This window comes from Somniosus microcephalus, chromosome 10 (genome assembly GCF_052327205.1).
Source record: "Somniosus microcephalus isolate GS21.2 chromosome 10, FLI_Smic_1.0, whole genome shotgun sequence".
NCBI lineage: Eukaryota > Metazoa > Chordata > Chondrichthyes > Squaliformes > Somniosidae > Somniosus > Somniosus microcephalus.
Genome location: NC_140996.1, coordinates 95,330,508 through 95,350,945, shown reverse-complemented (window position 1 = coordinate 95,350,945; position 20,438 = coordinate 95,330,508). Strand labels below are relative to the sequence as shown.

Below are 20,438 nucleotides of genomic sequence, written 5' to 3'. Positions count from 1 at the left end.
GGAGTAGGCTTGAGGGGCCGTATGGTCTACTCCTGCTCTTATTTCTTATGTTCTGTTCCATGTACTCCGTTTGACACTGCTACCGATCACCCATTTTAACCACTGAAGTGCTTTGTGAGGCTCCCTCTCTGCCAAGCCCCAGTACAGCATGTCCACTTTTTTAGGACATCAGCTGGTTAGACTCCACGGAGGATTGTAAAGGCAGAATTGAGCATTAAAAAGGTTATGGGGCACAGCACAAATTTCCTCAAAAGCATTCCCCTCGAATCAGCTTTTGTATTTTGTAATGCACCCGTATGCTTGAGGAGCAGGGAACACACTAACTTAACAAGGAATTTGTAAAATTGAGGGACAATTAATCAGTGAGAAGTAAACAAAGAAAATGCGACTGCACCTGTGGGATGGGATGTCCTGTCCTCAACAGTTACCTTTCTTTTAATTTTAACGGTTAACAAAAAAAAGCACTGAAGTGCAAGAAAATCTACTTGCAAAATCTACTGAGGTGCTATAAAATAAAGCAACAAGTGTCATTGATTCTACTTATGAAGAAAGTGCGAGTTGTTATTGTTTCAGAAGAGTTTAACCATCCAAGATGTGCGCTGACAGGTGTGCATTATGTTGCATGTCTCCAGCAATTAATGCCCTTACCATGTACATCTGTTATTGTCACGGTGTGTGGAAATGCCAGATGTGGTGAAATTTTATCAATTGCGATCATATGAAATACTGATAGAAAACATGAGGAAAGCAATTGAATGTTAAAATTAATGTTTAAAGTTTGTGTTGACTGTTGATTGTTTTAATCCATCAACTTTAAAAACAATGGGTGTGCATCATAAAGTGTCCTTTTGGACCCTTCAGCCCCTCTTCCCAAGTGTTTTGGTGAGGAATGTAAATATATCAGGAGACCTCCAATAAACCCGAATCTGAGTTCAAATGTGCTCCACCCAGAGGCTGCTTGACAAATTTACCATCTGTTACAACCTTCAACTGGAATCTTTTAAAAATATAAACTCCACGTTTCCGAACATGATATTTTTCATAATAGATTACCTTTGCCGTCTTTGCTTTTCCTTTTCACAGGAAAGTCTGGACTTGTCACTGGTGAGACCAGACGGGGAGTTTTGGGTTTCCGCCCTGGAAGCAAAGCTTTTAAAGTTTCAATTTACGTTGCCATTGTTTATTTGGGATTGTTGCAAATAAGGTTTTACTTAAAAAAAAGGAATTGTAACATGCTAAAATCATACAGCACAGAAGGAGGCTATTTGGCCCATTGTGCCTCTTTGAAACAGCTATCCAATTAGTCCCACTCCACTGCTCTTTCCCCGTAGCCCTGCAAATTTTACCTTTTCAAGTATTTATCCAATTCACTTTTGAAAGTTACTATTGAATCTGCTTCCACCACCCTTTCAGGCAGTGTATTCCTGATCATAATTCACTGTGTAATTTTTTTCCCCTCATCTCCCATGTTAGAATCATAGACTAGTACAGCACAGAAGGGGGCCATTCGGCCCATCAAGTCTGCGCCGGCTCTTTCGAAGAGCAATCCAGTTAGTCCCACTCCCCCAGTCTTTCCCCATATCCCTGCAATTTTTTCTTCAAGTATTTATCCAATTCCCTTCTGAAGGCTACTATTAAGTCTGTATCCACAGCCCTATCAGGTAATGCATTCCAAATCCTAATCGCTCGTTGCGTAAAAACGTTTTTCCTCATGTCACCTCTGGTTCTTTTGCCAATCACCTTAAATCTGTGCCCTGTGGTTATCGACCCTTCAGCTATTGAAAACAGTTTCTCTTTATTTACTCTATCAAATCTCCTCTTAGTCTTCTCTGCTCCAAGGAGAACAACCCCAGCATCTGTAGTCTATCCACATACTGTATTCCTTCATCTCGGGAACGATTCCAGTAAATCTCTTCTGTACCCTCTTCAAAGCCTTTATGTCCTTCCTAAAGTGTGGTGCCCAGAATTGAACACAATACTCCAGCTAGTACCGAACTAGTGTTTTATATAGGTTTAGCATAACCTCTTGGCTTTTGTACCCTATGCCTCTATTTATAAAGCCCATATGTTTTATTAATTGCTTTGTTAATCTATCCCAATTTCTTTTTGTACTAGGATGTAATTTGACTTCACATGCAAGAGGGAGGAAAAAAAACTAGCTCCGATAACACCTTGCATGCACAGAAAAAGCTTACACTTCTCTGCTAACCCAATGTCGCACCTTGAAGCTGTCCTATATTTGCACAATACAGGTACACTATCCCTTATCCGAAAGCCTTGGGACCAGCTGAGTTTCGGTTTTCAGAATTTTTCGGATTTCAGAAGGTATTATTATAAGACTGGGAAATTTGTATTTAATATAAATTTTAAAAGTTCAGGCTACCTCTTGCGACTGTTCCGTGTCTCATTCCCCTTCCTGCTTCTCTGGAAAGCCGGATATCGGCTGACTCCTACTAAGCTGGCCCGCAAATCAGGTCGGGGGTCGGGTGGGGGGGGGGGGGGGGAGAAAAAAAGAATATCAGACGGGCTGCGGTTCAGGTCGGGGGGGGGGTTCGGGCGGGGGTCAGGGGGGAGAAAAGAATATCGGACGGGCTGCGGTTCAGGTCGGGGGGGGGTTCGGGCGGGGGTCAGGGGGGAGAAAAGAATATCGGACGGGCTGCGGTTCGGCTGTCACTTTGGTTTAAAAAAACGTGGCCTAAATTTGACCGACGTTCCATTTAAAAATAAACACAGCCCCACATGTTCAAATTGGCCTGCTTATTGCAATGGTCTGGCTAGTCATAAATATCACTCCAAACATTTCCCCAATGTTGACAGCTCCAATAAGAACAACGCTGTCAATTTAAATCTGCACAAACTGAACAGTTGTTCATTAAATCATAAGTTCAAAACGTATCAAATATTTTTTAAATCCATGATGATTTCAGAAAAATTCTCTGCTGCACCTACTTGAAAGAAAGGAAATTCCATAGTTAAACCAGCATTGTTAGAATGGTTAATTAGACGTGGTTTGGGGGGAAAGAACATACATATGAAGGATCAACACAAACTACTTCTGACAACCTGTTCCTACTAGTTTTAGTTGTCCATTTTTGCAGAACAGAGTAGTAACATAGTAGGACATAAATTCTGTAACAATGTTACTGGCTGGATGGGTGCTACAATCACGAGTTACTAAAGTCACTCTCTCCACTAACCAGTTAGTGTGTGGAATATTATTATTTTTTAAAAACAGATTACGAACACTCAACAGAACTCACTTGGCAAAAATAACTGCTCAATTTTAGTGTGCCCTAAATTATTAATTCAGCATATACTATTCTCCAGCCTCTTGATTTAAAAACAGCCTTAACCCTGACCTGCATCCAGCTTTCTTCTCATCATTTCTTACTCCGTTTCCCAGGCCTTTGGCTCCCTCCCATCATTGTCTTTCCCAATATATTATAGAAAGCAGTGGCACATACACTAAGGAGGTAAACTCTACTTCTTAAAGCAGAGGTTCCCAAACTTTTTTGTTGCGTCCCCCTTCAGAGAGTCATGCCCCATGCATGCCCCCTTCTTCCAAAGAAACAGTATTTTTGCGTAGAATAAGAGGATTTATTTCCTGGCTAACAATATATTAGACAGAAAGCAACATAAATAGCACAGTACCAATAAACAAGCTCATCCTACTTACTGAGGTGAAGCTTATTTAATAGAAAAGGACAGTTGACCAGATGCTTGGTCAAAGAGGTAGATTTTAAGTAGTGTCTTAAAGGAGGAGATAGAGTGCAGGAGAGGCAAAATTTGACTTCCATTCCCCCCTTGCTCACACAACACAACACTAACAAGCAGGTGGAAACCACTTTCTTGGGCACGATGACCACCGAATACAAATCAGATTGAGAGGGGAAAGCCTCTGGTTCAAAGGTGACAAATCTCGTTAAAGCAGGACTTCTGCATGCCACACTTGCATATAAGAGGGAATTGCAATAAATTAAATTGCAATAAAACAAACTTTTCACAACTGAAAGTTAAAACGGGAATTTTAACAAAGCAATTGCAAATAAACATGTACCACTACTACAACTTGCATTTACAAAGTGCCTTTAACACAGTAAAATGTCCCAAGGTGTTTCACAGGAGCATAATTAGACAAAAAAAAAATTATGCTGAGCCAAAGGAGGAGACATTAGCACAGGTCAAAGAGTTAGGTTTTGAGGAAGACCTTAAAGGAGGAGAGAGTTGGAGAGATTTACGGAGGGAATTCCGCAGCTTAGGGCCTAGACGGCTGAAGGCACAGCCATCAATGGTGGGGCGAAGGAAGTGGAAGATGCACAAGAGGCCAGAGTTGGAGGAACGTAGAGTTCTTGGAGGGTTGGATGGCTGTAGGAGTTTACAAAGATAGGGAGGTGCTCACGTATATAGCATGTGGGAGCTAGAGGACGCTGAGGGCGTGGGCACATTGGTCAATGATGCTTTGGTACTATGCATCTTGGGATATCAGGCACAAAACCCATGTTTTCTCGTGCCCCCGATATTCTTGTCGCACAGTTTGAAAATGTTGTGCCTTGGAATGTATATCCCGAGCTCATAGATTAAAGAGACTGGTGGGGGGGAACTTGTTATTAAGGGAAAGGAGAAGATAGTGGGTACAGATGATTGCAAATCAACACAGTTGATTGGGCAAAAGTCAGCAGGAACATCAACAACAGTGAAGACCAAGTATAAAGTAATATTTTTACTAAAACAAGTGGACAGCCAGGAATATTGACTGTACTTGCCTTTGATGTAGTGCTTAATTTAAATTGCCTTTAAAAAAGGTGCAAAGCAATAATTTCACCTAAATGCAGCAAAAAAAGTAAATGGCCCCGATTTTCAGCTTGTGTGGGAAATGGTCGGGTTTCCCCGAATGTGGGGTTTCTGACACACATAAAAAAAGTGTCAGCTAGCTCCACGCAATTTTCCCTCAAGTGGCCAATTAATTCCCAGCATGTGGGAAGCCTTGCTAATTGTCCAATTCGAGTCAGAAATCCCCACAGTATGATGTCATCATTCGTGGTGCTTTCAAAGTGTCCAGCAAGATTCTCCACCTCTGCAGGCTTCTCAACCACTCTTGCACAATGGCAGAGGAGCCTGCACCAGCTGCTGCTAGCGGCAGAGGCCGAGCTGCCTTCAAATTCGACGAGGCTTCACTGCAGGCATTATTGGATGGGGTTAGGGCCCACAGGGAGGTCCTCTTCCCTAGGTCAGGGAGAAAGAGGCCTCACACTGAGAGGAAGGCTGCATGGATGCAGGTGTCAGCAGATGCCAACTCGCTGGGAGTCACCAGAAGAACCTTGGCATTACATCTCTAACTCCTTCCTTAACTCCCCCACAGTACCATCCAGAGCCCCCGTCCTGACTGTGGAGGAGGAAGAGGCTGTGCAGCCAGACTCCTCAGAGGAAGCTCCAACCTCTGAGGGCGCAGCGTCAGCAGAAGTAAGCGCACCCAGCACCAGCGCAGACACTCACACCTCGGGGGGACCTTCGGGACATATAGTGTTGTCACCTGGTGTTTCACAGCTCACAAGTGAGCCTCAGCAGATTCTGGAGACAGGGACAGCAGTGGAGAGTCCTCGTCGGAGGGCGCAGGACTCTGCCAGCTCAGCTCAGCTGCACTGCATGTCGACCCTCTGCCTCTGGGTCCATCCGCAAGATGCAGGAGTCTCTGGGAGGTTTTGTCTCCAGGGTCGCTGCAAGTGTGGAGCGAATGGAGGAGTCCATAGCGACCATGAGCAGAGCCTTTGTGGAGTCATTGGCGCATGAACGCATCACCATGGAAAGGTTGGCAACCTCCATGGAGGAGATAACTCGCCAGGGTACGGAAAACATGGTGAGTGCTCATAAGAGAATGACATCTCTTGAGGAGCGTTGGCCATCTGTTGAACAGAGAAACCAGATCTTCATGGAAGTCCTTCTGAGTAGGACTGCCAGTGCAGAAACGGGTCCCCATGGCCCCCTAAAGCGCAGCAAGGTGCTCTCAAGCCACTTCCAAGTGCTGGCCCCTTCTGGCCTGTGCAGCTTCAGGTGAGTGAGCAGCAGCCTGGTGCTCCTGGTGCTCATCCTGCTGTTCCTGGTTCTGCTGCTGCCGCCTCTGCTGCTGGAGATCCTCTAATGGCAAGAAGGGAAGGAAAAAAAGGCGTCCCATGCTTCTCGTAGATGCCTCCGCTGAGGAAGCGCTGAGCGAGGGTGGCGAGAGGGTCTTCCCAGGAGATCGCATTGGAGAAGTGTGTGAGGCTCCAACCTTCCACAGCTGTGCCTAAGCCTTGAAGAAGTAGCCCCAAAGCTGCAACAACAAGGTCCTTCAACATACAAGTGCTGTCCCTTTAAATCGCAGCTTCTCCGATTGGCCTGCAGCTGACAGCTAGCAAGCCGGCAAGCTTCACGCCGGGTCTCATCAGCGGGGTTCCCCGCAGACGTGTTTTGCGTGGGGAACCCCTGAAAGTCGCAAGGGCAGCCTAAAATCGGCTTAAACAAGGTGATAATTGATCATTACTGTTCCGACGGCCAGTCCCGCCAGCGGCGTGCGGGACTGACGCGGGTCGGAGAGAAACGGCGGTCCGAAAATCGGACAGGGCGGGGAATCAGGTGGGGGGGGGGGGGTCGCGACCCGCTTTTTCGGCGATTTTCGGCCCCCGGCCGCATGAAAAGCCGCCCAACAGCTGCCAGAAAATTGACCCCAATGTATTTACAGGAAACTTTTTTTTATCCGGCACCGACAGGACCGACGTGGTGCCGGTTCATCAAAAATTCCAGATAACCGAAAGCTATAGTAAAAGATACGGAGCCGAGAGCTCCGTATAAAGCAACAAACCCTGTTGCTTAGCAACAGGTTCAGAACAATGGCCACAAGTTCCAAGCGTCTCTGTAGCTTAGCAACAGCTGCAGCCACACCCTTGCACAGCAACAGATCGAGGAAGGCAAGTAATAAAACTTACCTGAACCTACTCCTGAATTTTGCCGGTTAACCGAGATTTCCGGTTATTTAGGTGCCGGTAAATCGAAAGTTTCCTGTACTGGAGTGGTAAGCCATTCTGATTCTAGTTCTTGCAAACACAGCAATTCATAAAGGAAATCTGAATTGCTGTGACCAGACAGTGGTTATATAAATGTCAACTACAGTCAAATAACAGACACTCATCTTCCATTACTCTGACTGAAAATAAAATATTTACATATTGCAGGACTCTCAATAGAAGCTGTACAAATTGAGACTTTAGGAATGGTTTCCTAGTCCATTGGTGAAGATATTTATGGTTTCATTTAGCAGCGGAAGTCAAACTAGTAAGAGCAGCAATAAAAACAGAAAATGCTGGAGATACTCAACAGGTCAGGCCGCATCTGTGAAGAGAGAAAGAGAGTTAATGTTTCAGGTCGATGACCTTTGGCAGTTCTGACGAAAGGTCATCGACCCGAGACGTTAACTCTGTTTCTCTCTTCACAGATGCTGCCTGACCTGCTGAGTATCTCCAGCATTTTCTGTTTTTATTTCAGATTTCCAGCATCTGCAGTATTTTCTTTCTGTATTAGTAAGAGCAGCATCTCGTTTTGCCCCATTGAGACTAAACCCTTGCAACAACTGATAACTGTAATACAATAAATCCACAAGAAAAAAAACCTGGACCCTTTAACATATACTGATTTATTTTTTTAATTAAAATTGTATGGGCTAAAAATTGGGGAGCTAAATGCCACCCGTTACCGGCAAAAATTTGCGTTAAGAGGGCGACCGCTGCTCTTTCGCCAGCTGGTGACGTGTGCTGCGGCATCTGCCATTTTCCAAGGCCCGGCAGCGCTGCAGGTAACATCCATCTCCCTGCAAATTGAAATGAGGGAGAGGTGATGCCAGTTAACGTCACCTCGGCGCACTTGGATCTTTGCGTTGAGATCAGCGATGGGTCCTAAGCTCACCATATAAACCTCGTGTGCAGCAGACTGACAGAGGCGCTGTCAGCACCTCTTAAAAGGACATACACATCTTTCAGGTAAATTTGGACTGGGACTTTTTTGATATTATTAAAGTCGTGGCTTGTTTCAATAGATGTTAAAAGTTTTTAAGTGTGAAGGGAGTGCTGCTGGACACTTGCAAGGCCTCGGATGGTAAAAGAAGGCCTCTGAGAACACAGAAAATGCTGCAAATACTCAGCAGGTCAGGCAACATCTGTGGAGAGAGAGAGAGAAAGCGTTCACATCTCGGGTCAAGATGCTGCCTGACCTGCTGAGTATTTCCAGCATTTTATGCTGTAATTTCAGATTTACAGCAGCCATTCGCAGAGGGAAGACAACGATGCGGAAGAGGAAAAAACAGAAGAGGAGGAAGCCGAGGAGGAGGAAGCAGAAGGAAGGATGCAACCCAGACAACCCCTTTCTGGCTGGGATATCCGGGATGGAATCATCCACCTGCGGTACCAGTGACCACAACCCACATTCCCCTTTCAATCGTGTTTAACTAACTTGATCGAATTTTTTGATGAGGTAAGAGAGAGGGTTGATGAGGTCAATGCAGTTGACGTGGTGTATATGGACTTCCAAAAGGCGTTTGATAAAGTGTCACATAATAAGCTTGCCAGCAAAGTTGAAGCCCATGGAATAAAAGGGACAGTAGCAGCATGGATATAAAATATGCTAAGTGACAGGAAATAGAGAGTTGTGGTGAACGGTTGTTTTTCGGACTGGAGGAAGGTAGACAGTGGTATTACCCTGGGGTCGGTACTAGGACCACTGCTTTTCTTGATATATATTAATGACTTGGACTTGAATGTACAGGGCACGATTTCAAAATTTGCAGATGACACAAAACTTGGAAGTATAGTGAACAGTGAGGAGGATAGTGATAGACTTCAAGAAGACAGACAGGCTGGTGAAATGGGCGGACGCGTGGCAGATGAAATTTAACGCAGAAAAGTGTGAAGTGATACATTTTGGTAGGAAGAACGAGAGGCGGCAATATAAACTAAAGGGTACAATCCTAAAGGGGGTGCATGAGCAGAGAGACCTGGGGGTGTATGTGCACAAATCGTTGAAGGTGGCAGGGCAGGTTGAGAAAGCAGTTAAAAAAGCATACGGGATCCTGGGCTTTATAAACAGAGGCATAGAGTACAAAAGCAAGGAAATTATGATGAACCTTTATAAAACACTGGTTCGGCCTCAACTGGAGTATTGTGTCCAATTCTGGGCACCGCACTTTAGGAAGGATGTGAAGGCCTTAGAGCGGGTGCAGAAATGATTTTCGAAAATGATTCCCGGGATGAGTGACTTCAGTTACGTGGATAGACTAGAGTAGCTGGGGTTGTTCTCCTTAAGAGCAAAGAAGGTTGAGAGGAGATTTGATAGAGGTGTTCAAAATCATGAGAGATCTAGACAGAGTAGACGGAGAGAAACTGTTCCCATTGGGGGAAGGGTCGAGAACCAGAGGACACAGGTTTAAGGTGATTGGCAAAATAACCAAAGGTGACATGAAGAAAAGCTTTTTTACGCAGCGAGTGGTTAGGATCTGGAATGCACTGCCTGAAAGGGTGGTGGAGGCAGATTCAATCATGGCTTTCAAAAGGGAATTGGATAAGTACCTGAAGGAAACAAATTTGCAGGGCTACGGGAAAAGAGTGGGGGAGTGGGACTAGCTGAAGTGCTCTTGCAGAGAGCTGGCATGGGCTCCACGGGCTGAATGGCCTCCTTCTGTGCTGTTACCATTCTATGATTTGTGCCACACCTTACCTTCCCTGTTACTGACCATCACAGCGTCCTCTTGGACACGACGCTGAAATAAAAGCCACCATAAAGCAAACTTTCCAATCCAATTATGGATCTAGCAATCCAATATGACATCAATAAATCAACTCATCGCCCTTATCCATTCCATTAGTGACTGTCTTGTGTGTGCCTTTGCCTATCCTACTGATGTCACGCAGTGCTACCCCAGTGGTTGCAGCATGGCTGGTGGAAGGCTGCTGACTTTCAGTGGGGGACACTGCAAATGTCCTTGCTGGTGGACCTTGAGGAGCTGGTGGCTGGGAGTGTCAAATTGAGTGACTGTGTTTCTTCTTTTTCTTCACTCTCCTCTTCTCTTCTTGGTCAACCACCGGCTGGGCAGGCTGCATTTCTTGGGTGTGTGAAATCAGGAAGGCACAAGGCTGGAATAGTGGTGAGGGAAGGGCAGGAAAGCAAAAGGTGCATGCGAGAAGAAGGATAACGTATGAGGATACCAGCATCTTGTACCCTTTCTGCTCTGCCGGTGGCTAAGGGCTCAGCCATGATTCTGCCAAGAATGGCCTTCTCTGTCTCCTCCAAGCGGGTGAGGTAAGGCTAGGAATGGGAGATGTGCCTCGTGATTGGTACAGATTGTTGGTAGGTGAGCGATTGTGGTGCAGTTGGTAGGAGAAGGCTTTTGAAGATGCATTCGCTGTCCTTGACCAGTGGTCTGAGGTCGTGAAGCTTCTTTGGGCACTGGAGCCAGGTGGTGGGGTGACATTGTTGGCAGTGACAGCCTCGGTGATATGGTCCCACATTGTTCTTTCTGGAGGGCCTCCTGGCCTGTGAGTAGGAGACCTCTCTTGCAGTTTTGACCCCCTGAACAAAGCTGGAGTGCTGCGTGCAAGACCCTGGGTGTCCCTTCCCTGACTTGCTGAGCCATTTGTGTTAGTGCTGAAGCACTTTTCCCATTTTCTGAGGTTTGGAAGGGAATTCAGCTTTAAGAGTTGAAGACTCCCATTTGAGACTTCTTTTAATATTAATTTTTTTTAAAAAGGCAGTAAGGGCTGAAAACTGCATTTTTTTTTAAACTTTATTTTTAATAGTTCAGAAAGCATTGCCCTTTTAATTTCCCACAATGTCTAGCGAACTTTTGCCTCACTTCCAGAGGCTGTTGGAAGCTGGAACGCCGCTTCTGGACAGCAACTTCGCCTCCAATGCCTGCACTAATGCCACCAGGAGGACGTTACACGGTAAGTTAGCGCTGGGCTAAAAATAATTAGCCACCAGCTTGAATTTTTCTCTTGTACTGCTTCGTCCATTTTCAGCAGTCGTTAAGCCAAGGTTGCGGTGACACCGGCAACTCTCATGACAGCCACGAATTTTTAGCCCTAAAATTCAGTCAGAAGAATCTCTAAACCAAGTGCACTGTAACATTAAAAATTGAGGGCTTTCATTTTTTCCCTTGACATTTTAAACTATCATGGGCATTTGAAGATTTGAGTGAGGGATGTGCAGCTGCTATTTTTATCTGGATTTTCAAAAAGCGTTTAACAAGATAATTTTTGGTTTTGGTAATGAGTCATAAAATAGGAGGTTGTGTATAGCACTGAATAGAAACCTGGCGTGAAAACAGGAGAGGGCATCAATAAAAATAAAATTGATCAGGCTATAGGACTGGAGAAGATTTGACACTGTAGGGAACATTAATTATTAATGCCTTGGGACGAGGGCACCATAAACAAAGTTTACAAATGATAGTAGGAGAGTAGGCAGGGCTAATAACAAAGAACAATGGAGAGGCAGTGATTTTTAGGGAGGGAATTCCAAAGCATAGGGCTTAGACAGTTGAAGGCATGGCTGGCAATGGTAGGGCGAAGCAAGTAGAGGACGCACAAGAGGCCAGAATTGGAGGAGGGTTTTAGGAATGGAGGAGGTTACAGAGATAGGGAGGGGTGAGGCCATGGATATTTTGAACACAAGGATGAAAGTTTTAAAATCGAGACGTTGCCAGACCAGGAGCCAATGTAGGCCAGCGAGCACAGGGGTGAATGGGACTTGGTGCGAGTTAGGTATGGGCAGCAGTGTATGACTAATTATCATCGGAGCAAGGACTCAGAAGAGGGAGGATATGTTACATGGACCAGCGGTGAGTGTGTTTACCACAAAGGATAATTCTGAGAGACATCACCACAATGTTTTCACCACATTAGCAGAGGAATAGGGTATAAATTTAAAAAAAGGCATTATTGCTGCTGTCTAAGGTTTTAGTCAGTGCTGGAAACAAGAATTCCTCTGGTTGCTTTGTGTAGTGGTGCTGTAGTTGCATACATCAAAGTTTATTTTCAGTCAAATGCTTGTGGTCTTTTACAAAGATTTTACCTTTTCACAAGCAATAGTGAACAAAGGAGCCAGATTTGCAGCGTCACTACACACAGTGACCACATCACATTACATTTGAAATGGTGCAGAGACAAGCAACAAAGATAACTTCTGCTTTGCAGAGATTTTTTTTTAATCAGGAAAGGTTAAGGAAGTTTTTTTTGGAGGAGAGACTTAGAGGTGAAGTCTTCAAGATTATGAAAAGGAATTGGCAAAATGAATCTAGGCAAATTGTTCACTGTGGTAAAGGGTTCAAAAGCCAAGGAACTGAAATAAAAGGAAGAACGTTAGGAGTAAGAAGGGTACCGATATGAACATTCTCACCCAAAATGTATGGGAATTGTACAATGCGTTACCAGGGAAGGAAATGGAAGCAGACAGTGCCAATGGATTCAAGGGACAATTGCATACGTTATGGGAGAGGGAAGAGAAGATTCATGGATGTAGTGAGAAAGTATTATCTAGGGTTGATCTCTGACAAAGGACATGCTTGTTGGGTCTATTGGCCTTTTTCTGTTACTAAAAAAAGTTGTAGTTATGTACTGAAGTAGGATCTTTGGGTTTAATTTAAAACCAAAGCCACTGGAAAAAAAATCACAATGTTAAAGATGAATCTGAATATCTTGCAATAAGTATTGTGTTGCAAAAAGAGCATATCAGATACATTAAATAGTTTTATGCATTACTTCCATCAATGGATTTTATTAATAAAAGGTAGTTTCTTTTCCAACTGTCATTGTGAAAAAAAATAATTTTTGTCCAGTTTTGGTTTGGTGGTTGTCTCATTAATTCCAATCATAACACAAAGGAGTTTAACACGCAGCGACGCCAGTATTTTGTATCAAGCCCATCCCAATATAATACTGCAAGTTTTTCTGGTTGAAGGCTGGAAAGAAGAAGAATTAAAACTCAAACATTGCTGCGTAATTGATCTGTTGAGTGGTCAGATATTGAAAATCCAAACAGTCTTGCTAACTCTATTTTGGGGATACAGAAATAGTTCTATTGTTCTAATCGAGGAGTCATGTGAGAAAACCTCAGAGAAGGAACCAGTCCATTTGAAACTACTAAGAGGTACTTCAAAAGAAAGAAAGACTTGCATTTATCCAACGCCTTTCAAAACAACAGGATGTCTGTGACATCACCGTAATGTCGCCCATCTCCACCCTTGCCTCACCTCATCCGCGCCTTTGTTACCTCTAGACTTGACTATTCCAACGCACTCCTGGCTGGCCTCCCACATTCCACCCTAGGTAAACTTGAGGTCATCCAAAACTCGGCTGCCCGTGTCCTAACTCGCACCAAGTCCCGTTCGCCCATCTCCCCTGTGCTCGCTGACATACATTGGCTCCCGGTTAAGTAGCGCCTCGATTTCAAAATTCTCATCCTTGTTTTCAAATCCCTCCATGGTCTCGTCCCTCCCTATCTCTGTAATCTACTTCAGCCCCACAACACCTCCGAGATATCTGCACCACTCTAATTCTGCCCTCTTGAGCATCCCTGATTATAATTGCTCAACATTTGGTGGCCGTGCCTTCTGTTGCCTAGGCCCTAAGCTCTGGAATTCCCTGCCTAAACCTCTCCGCCTCGCTACCTCGCTTTCCTCCTTTAAGATGCTCCTTAAAACCTACCTCTTTGACCAAGCTTTTGGCCATCTGCCTTAATTTATCCTTATGTGGCTTGGTGGCACATTTTTTGTCTTAAAATACTCCTGTGCAGCGCCTTGGGACGTTTTACTACATTAAAGGCACTATATAAATACAAGTTGTTGTTCTTGTTGTTGTCTCAAAGTGCTTTATAGCCAATGAAGTACTTTTGAAATGTAGTCACTGTTGTACTGCAGGAAACGCAGCAGTCAATCCGCACAAAGCAAGATGATAACAGACCTACCACACAATAACACAGGGGTCGATTTTCCCGAAGCTGTCGGGAAGAAGGCGGGACTACAACTTTCGGGTTTTAGACCCGCCTACTTCGACGTCCGGCCAATCCGTGCGATTTTTCCTTGATTGACCTTGTTAAGCCCGCCCAGCGGGCTCAGCAGGCCAATTAAGGGCCACCCGGCAACAGGCGACGTCACAGACTGCAATTTCATCTGTCAAGAGTTCTTGACAGATGAAATATCAGTGTTTCACAGCTGTTTGAAGCTGTGAAACACTGACAGTCTGAGTTCTAACATGAGTCCTTCTGCACAGACTCAGTTAGAACTCTCAGCAGCACTCAAAGCTGAAGGCTGTCACTTTTCACAGATCGCAGCTGTTTAGCTTTAAGTGCCAGCTGAGTGATGGGCTCCCGACGGCTACAGGAAGAAAGGCTGTTAAGGTAAGTACAGGTAAGTAAAAGTTCTTTACACACTTTAGACACACCAAACACACTTACCTTTGCGCTCATGCACCCATCACTCACCTGAGCACCGACATCGTGACCCCTCCAACCCGACGGCCCACCTGCTCTAACCTGGCGTGGTTTGGAGCCGTCGGGATTCCCACACAAAACCCCTCAAAATAGGGATTAGGCTAAAAACTGCCTGTTAACTACCTGTTAACAGGCAGTTAATTGGCACTAATCCCTTCCCGCCTGGTTTCGGCGGGTCCCAGTGCGGGGCGGGTACCCGCCGCCCCTGAAAGTTGCATGGAGCGGGCTTTTGGGCGGGATGGTGTCGGGACCCCCAAATTCGGGATTTCCCACCCCCCCACACGCCTGAAACCCCGCCTGACGGCGCCACGAAAATCGACCCCACAGTGTCCCGAGGCAAAACTCAGGGAGAACAGAAACATCCTTTGAAGGGCAAAGTCTCGCTTGATTTTAAATTTGAATATCGTAGAGGTAAGAAGCTTATGAAGAAAAGTTATTTACAAAGGGCTAGCTTAGTACATGGTGGCACAATTGTTCTTATTATTTTGGTCACTGGAGGACTTAAGCAGACTTTCTACTGTAAATAAATAAATATTGTAGGACTGTTACTTGCTTGTTCAGCTTTTGTTAAATTTAAAAGCATTAAGCAGATTTATTTAATGAGATCTGAAGGTGTGATGTTCCATTCGCTCACAAAGATGAGAGAAATTCTAAGGAGGTACAAAATAGGTCCAGTAGCTAAAAGTAATCAACAGTCAGGATTTTCTATTTCATTCTCCTAGGCACCTTACAGAGGGGTTAACCAGATGTTAAGATAAGGATAGACTCAAAAGTATGGGGAGTTCAGCCTCGTCACAAGAGTGATCCACCATATAAAGAGAAAGAACTTGCATTTATATAGCGCTTTTCACAATCTCAGGACATCCCAAAGCACTTCACAGCCAATGAAGTACTTTGTTGAAGTGTAGTCACTGTTGTAATGTAGGAAATGTGGCAGCCAATTTATGCACAGAAAAGTCCCATAGACAGCAATCAGATAATGACCAGATAATCTGTTTTAGTGATGTTGGTTGAGGGATAAATATTGGCAAGGACTGTGTCATGGCATCTTTTACATCCAGCTAAGCGGACAGACGGACGATGGTGTGGAAGAACTTACTGCCTTTATGCCATCGTTACCTCCCCAAGAAATTTACTTTCTTCTGACAAGGAGGCTGGCCAGGCCACCTGATATTGCAGCAATCCGGAGCCGGCAGGCCACCCCAGGGCACTCAATTTCTGGCTTGGTCCTCAAACTGGATTGGGCATCCCATCTGGACTATTGGGCGGATGGCTAGCACGTTGCACATGCCAGCAGCCCAGAGTCCGCTCAGGGGGACGGACGGACGGGGAACCTACCTCAGTATGATTGCCACAAAGCAACTTCCCCTTTCATCTTGATACTTGCTGACTCTGGTAGCTCTGTAAATGTTTGGGAAACTCCGAATTGGACACACGTCATCTAATGTACTACTCTGACACAGAAGAGAGTCATCTTAAGACAGTTCCATTTTTTGATGGGATAGCTTTCAGTGGCTCCCACATTGAGGGTGAGGGGAAGACCCTGCTCCCAAGACATTTTTCCCCTTCTACTTTCCTGTCCTTCTCTACAACATGCCTACTGTGGCTGACTCGAGGCTCTGCAAATGTTACTCTGCAACAGGAGACTCGGGAGATGGGCGAGAACTTCATGGACAGACTCTTCTCTCTCCTCTCACTATGGCACAGATAAGATTAGTAACTCAGCATATGGGGGACTATCGGCATGAACCCATGTCCTGCCACCAAATCACCAATTGACTCAATAACCTAAATTTAGACAGATAACCAGATTATCACATCTCAGCAGCATGGTTGCGGTCAGACCTAGACACAGCAAAAAAATTCACTACAGTAGCTTCAATAAGAACTAACTGACTAATCCAACCAACTCGAGAAACACATCAGGTGCATGTGTGAGGAGACCTCCCCCTTGCCTTGTGCCAAAGACTTACCTTTCCTTTTTTTGGACTGCTCCAATGATTCGCTGCCCACCTCCTGGTTGGCAGCTTCCTGCATCAATATAATCTCTTGTTCATTCTCCACCACCTCAGGAACTCCATCTGCCCGCACAGAGATATGTGTGATGGGAGTCGTGATCACCCCACTGGCTGATGGCATGAACACGTGGGCTGGCATTCATTAAGAAAAAGAGAAAAAATATCAGTGGATATCATATTTAATGTACGATCCAGTAACAGGTGCAAATTTTAAATAACAAATAGATTTTTCCAGATAAATTTGCCACAGCGAAGATTGGTATCATTGGACAACTGCTCTAAATGGATGCTATGAGTAAGTCAAAAATACCATGACACCAATGTGTTGCTCAAAATGCACAAGTCACTCCACAGCTGAAGCGCTACTTCAAGATGCCAATAATTGGTTCCATTTTAACCCTGGTAGATGCATGGGCCTCGTTGTATGTGTCCAGCTTCTCTCTCTGTGGCTCTTGTAAGGGTGTCTGTCCTTAGCCAAGGATGCAGAGGGTAGCTTTGGTCTCCTATGAGCCATCATTCAAGTCTTTTTTTCTCTTTTAAATAACCAGACCTAAGGATTGCCTCAAAATACAAGAATCGTGACTGCTACCTGGAAATCAGGTATTAACCTGTATGATTGTGTGGGGTTAGTCACTGATCACTTGGATATTGATAGACTGGAAGTGGAACCCATGCAGTTCATAACACTGTGGCATTATGTCTACAGGCCTGGATGTTAAATGGGGTCCATCAGTATCTTGGACTTGGGGAACCCTGCCATATGGAAGCATTGCAGTGCCTTCTCATTCTGTTAGTGCTTGTCCATCTAGATATTTGCCTTGGTGAACAAAGTGTCAGCTTGATGCATCTGTGCAATGACCATGTCCCCTGCATTGGCAGGAAGGAGTTGCAGGGTTAAAAGTTCAGAGCAGTGGTGATCTGTGGTGGAGGTTGGCTGCAGGTCAGAATGCAGATTGAAGCAAATGCCACAACTTGGTTACTATTGAGCTTTGGCCTGGAAAGGCAAATCTCTTCAGCCATTTGCAGACAGCCATGTCTGGGTCTGTAAACAAAGTTGTGTGAATAATCATGGGTGCAGTGAATTAGGGCTTGGCGAAGGAACCTCAATTACTGCATCAGCTCAAACAGCCAGGCTCCCAGGCCACCAGGTGAATAAACTTCTGAGGTGAGAAGTTACTCTTTTTGGTGGGTTGGGGTGGAGAAACAATCCAGATTTATCTATTTGAAATGGTGAGAAGATATGGCTAAAATGTAGTGTAAGATAGTTGGAATCTCACAGAAGGAACAGAATCAGAAAACTGTTACTTCTATAGACTCCCTATGCAGCTATTCTGATAAGGAATGGCATAGATCATAAAACTGTATGGCTGATGTTAGCAAGTCAAGAGATGTGGGGCATGTCAAACCTGTCATAGCACCAAGCATTGGTAATCCAAGTGCCATTGATACTAGCTTGTAATATAGCTCCATAATGATACTGTTAATAATCTTCCATTTAATAATCTTCCTATTAATAAATGTATAGAGAGCATTGAACTGGCACTCACTTATCCTCTTCTCCTCAGTGGCAGGACCGGGCGAGTCCATATTGAGCAGGGCCTCAGCAGCCTCAATAGTTTCCATTGTTTCATCTCCATTTTGACAGGAAGCCTCCACTGCAGCCAATCAGAAACACAAAGAATTCATGGAGACACATCATAGCACGACAAAATCCTGACACAAGAAATACACGGTGAATTGAAACCGGATTCTCACTTAGTGATCTGGTATTACATGGTTTAAAACCAACCCAATAAACTGCCTTCAACGTTAGTGTTCACAGACAGCTAGTTGAATATTTTTCAATTGTTCATGTGAATGGTAGACTGAACAATTCTGATCATTTATTTACTGCTTTATCCAAGAGCTGGTGGGAGCTTCAACAGATTAGAGTGCACCTGACCCAGTGGCCCAGGATCTACTACCATCTTCTGTCAGGGCCTGTGCAAAATAAATCTGGTCAAAATAAAAAAACAAATATCTGGATTATTCAAAATCTTGTTCGTATTATTGTCTGATAGTAATACTGTATAATCATAGCCACCCTACATAAACTGCACTCAGTCAAAACTCCACTGTATACATCCTAAAAGTCTTGCTTTTCTATCATTGCGTCCTGCCTGATCACCACTAGCTCTCTGACCCAAAAACAGAGAAATAAAATCCTGCTATGGCCTCATCCCATCCTATCTCGGTCCCTTCCTCCAGCCCTACATCCCTGCACTCTTCTGACTATAGCCGACAGTCCACCCCCTCCAGGCATTTGGCCCTCTTGGCTTGGATCAGTGTGTCCCTAAGCCACTCCATTTTGCTACTTATCTCTCCACTTTCAAAAGCCTCTTCAAAACCTCAACTCAGTGGCCTGGTCTTCTATCTCATCTCCTATCACTGAAGTCCATTCATCTCTCCCCATTGCTCCCCCATGAAATACCACAAAACATTTGCTACTTTAATGGTGCTATGCCAATGTATGTTGTTATGGATAACAGGAATACTTATAAATTGCTAATACTGCTGACTGACCTGGTGCCACATGACAAGCATGGACTAAACAGATCGCAACACAAGCACGCACAAGAGGCAGAGAGAGAGAGAGAGAGAGAGAGAGAGAGAGGGGTCAAGAGGGAGGCAGAAGAACAGAGAAGAGGGAGAATAGGAAACCGCACAAGGGCACACGAGTGCGAACATGAAAAGAGCATATGGAGAGCACGTGAGGGGAGGGAACAGTGCAAGTAGCAAGAAGGATAGCGAGACAAGCACACATACAAAACGTGCGCAAGTGAGGGAGAAATGAGCAGGAGGTTAGTTCGAGGAAAAGATACACAAGAAAGAGTAACCCAGAAGTGAGCAGCTCTTGTAGGGGCCTCCAAACCTTCTGACATAGCCCTGCATACCAGGTGCTTCAAAGATGGGCACGAGTTTCAGTGCTGTTGAAAAATCTCCCACCCTCAAATATTCATCGTCCAGAAAGAAGAGACAGTGCTCCAGAGGCACCAGTCCGTTGGCAGCCTTGCAAGCCAGAGGCCCACCCAAGTACTCCCAGTCCCCACAATACCCTGACAGATAAACAAAAGTTCAAAACACTGACGAGAAGCAAAGGAGGGACATCAACTCAGTATAGATCACATAGGACATTAGTACATACACACACACACGTTATATGCATACATATTAATGGCTAAAAGCAAAGTAATGGAAACACTAAATGCAAAGGGATACAAAAGAAAAGTCAAACAATTAAAGACAGGATAAATTGTAGGAAAAATAAAAGTAACATTTCTCCAAATTAAAGTAGAATGGACAGAATCTTAAAGGAAGTGAGGGAAGTATGGTAAATAAATCAAAGAATGCTCAGGGAGCCACAGGTGGGACCAAAGACAGCAAACAGAAGAGAAACATGCTGGGAATGCGACTGAGCAGGTGGGACACCGACCATGAATCTTCATGGACCACCTCTCCCTGTGGAAATTCCTCCGACAGCGTTATCACCTGGAATGTCGTGTCTTGTAAATGCCAACTGTCTGTCTTTTAACTGAACAGCTGGCGATTGAAAACCAATTTCCACATTTGACGTGAAAACTCTACTCAAGGAGTCATCCATCACACAGCTCACTGTGTTTAATGTGCATCAATGCCACATGCTGAGCAGGGCAGTATTGGAGTCAGCAAGGCGAGGGAATTGGAGGCATGGATGGCTGCACAGGATCTGCAAGGATTTCTGTCTCTTGCACAAAGGCCTCTGCTCCCCGCACAACAGTAAAAGAAAGACTTGCATTTATATGGCGCCTTTCATGAATGCAGGATGTGAAGGAATAAGCCATATAACCTATTCAGAAAAATACACTATCTTATGAAAGAATTCTGGCTATTGAGATA

General features: G+C 44.7%; 1 protein-coding gene across 5 annotated transcripts in view; it reads right to left on the bottom strand.

Moving 5' to 3' along the window:
• Positions 1-20,438, bottom strand: part of LOC147111579 (ETS-related transcription factor Elf-1-like) — a 271,464-nt gene that overhangs the window by 26,260 nt on the left and 224,766 nt on the right. For 4 of the 5 annotated variants that reach the window (XM_085998640.1, XM_085998641.1, XM_085998645.1 and 1 more), the window contains 3 exons: positions 18,071-18,178; positions 16,479-16,655; positions 1,054-1,149 (listed from right to left, as the gene is read on the bottom strand). In XM_085998640.1, coding sequence (XP_085854766.1) covers positions 1,054-1,149; positions 16,479-16,655; positions 18,071-18,178 — 381 coding nt within the window. The remainder of the gene's footprint in view (positions 1-1,053; positions 1,150-16,478; positions 16,656-18,070; positions 18,179-20,438) is intronic. The other variant, XM_085998642.1, reaches the window with a different exon arrangement.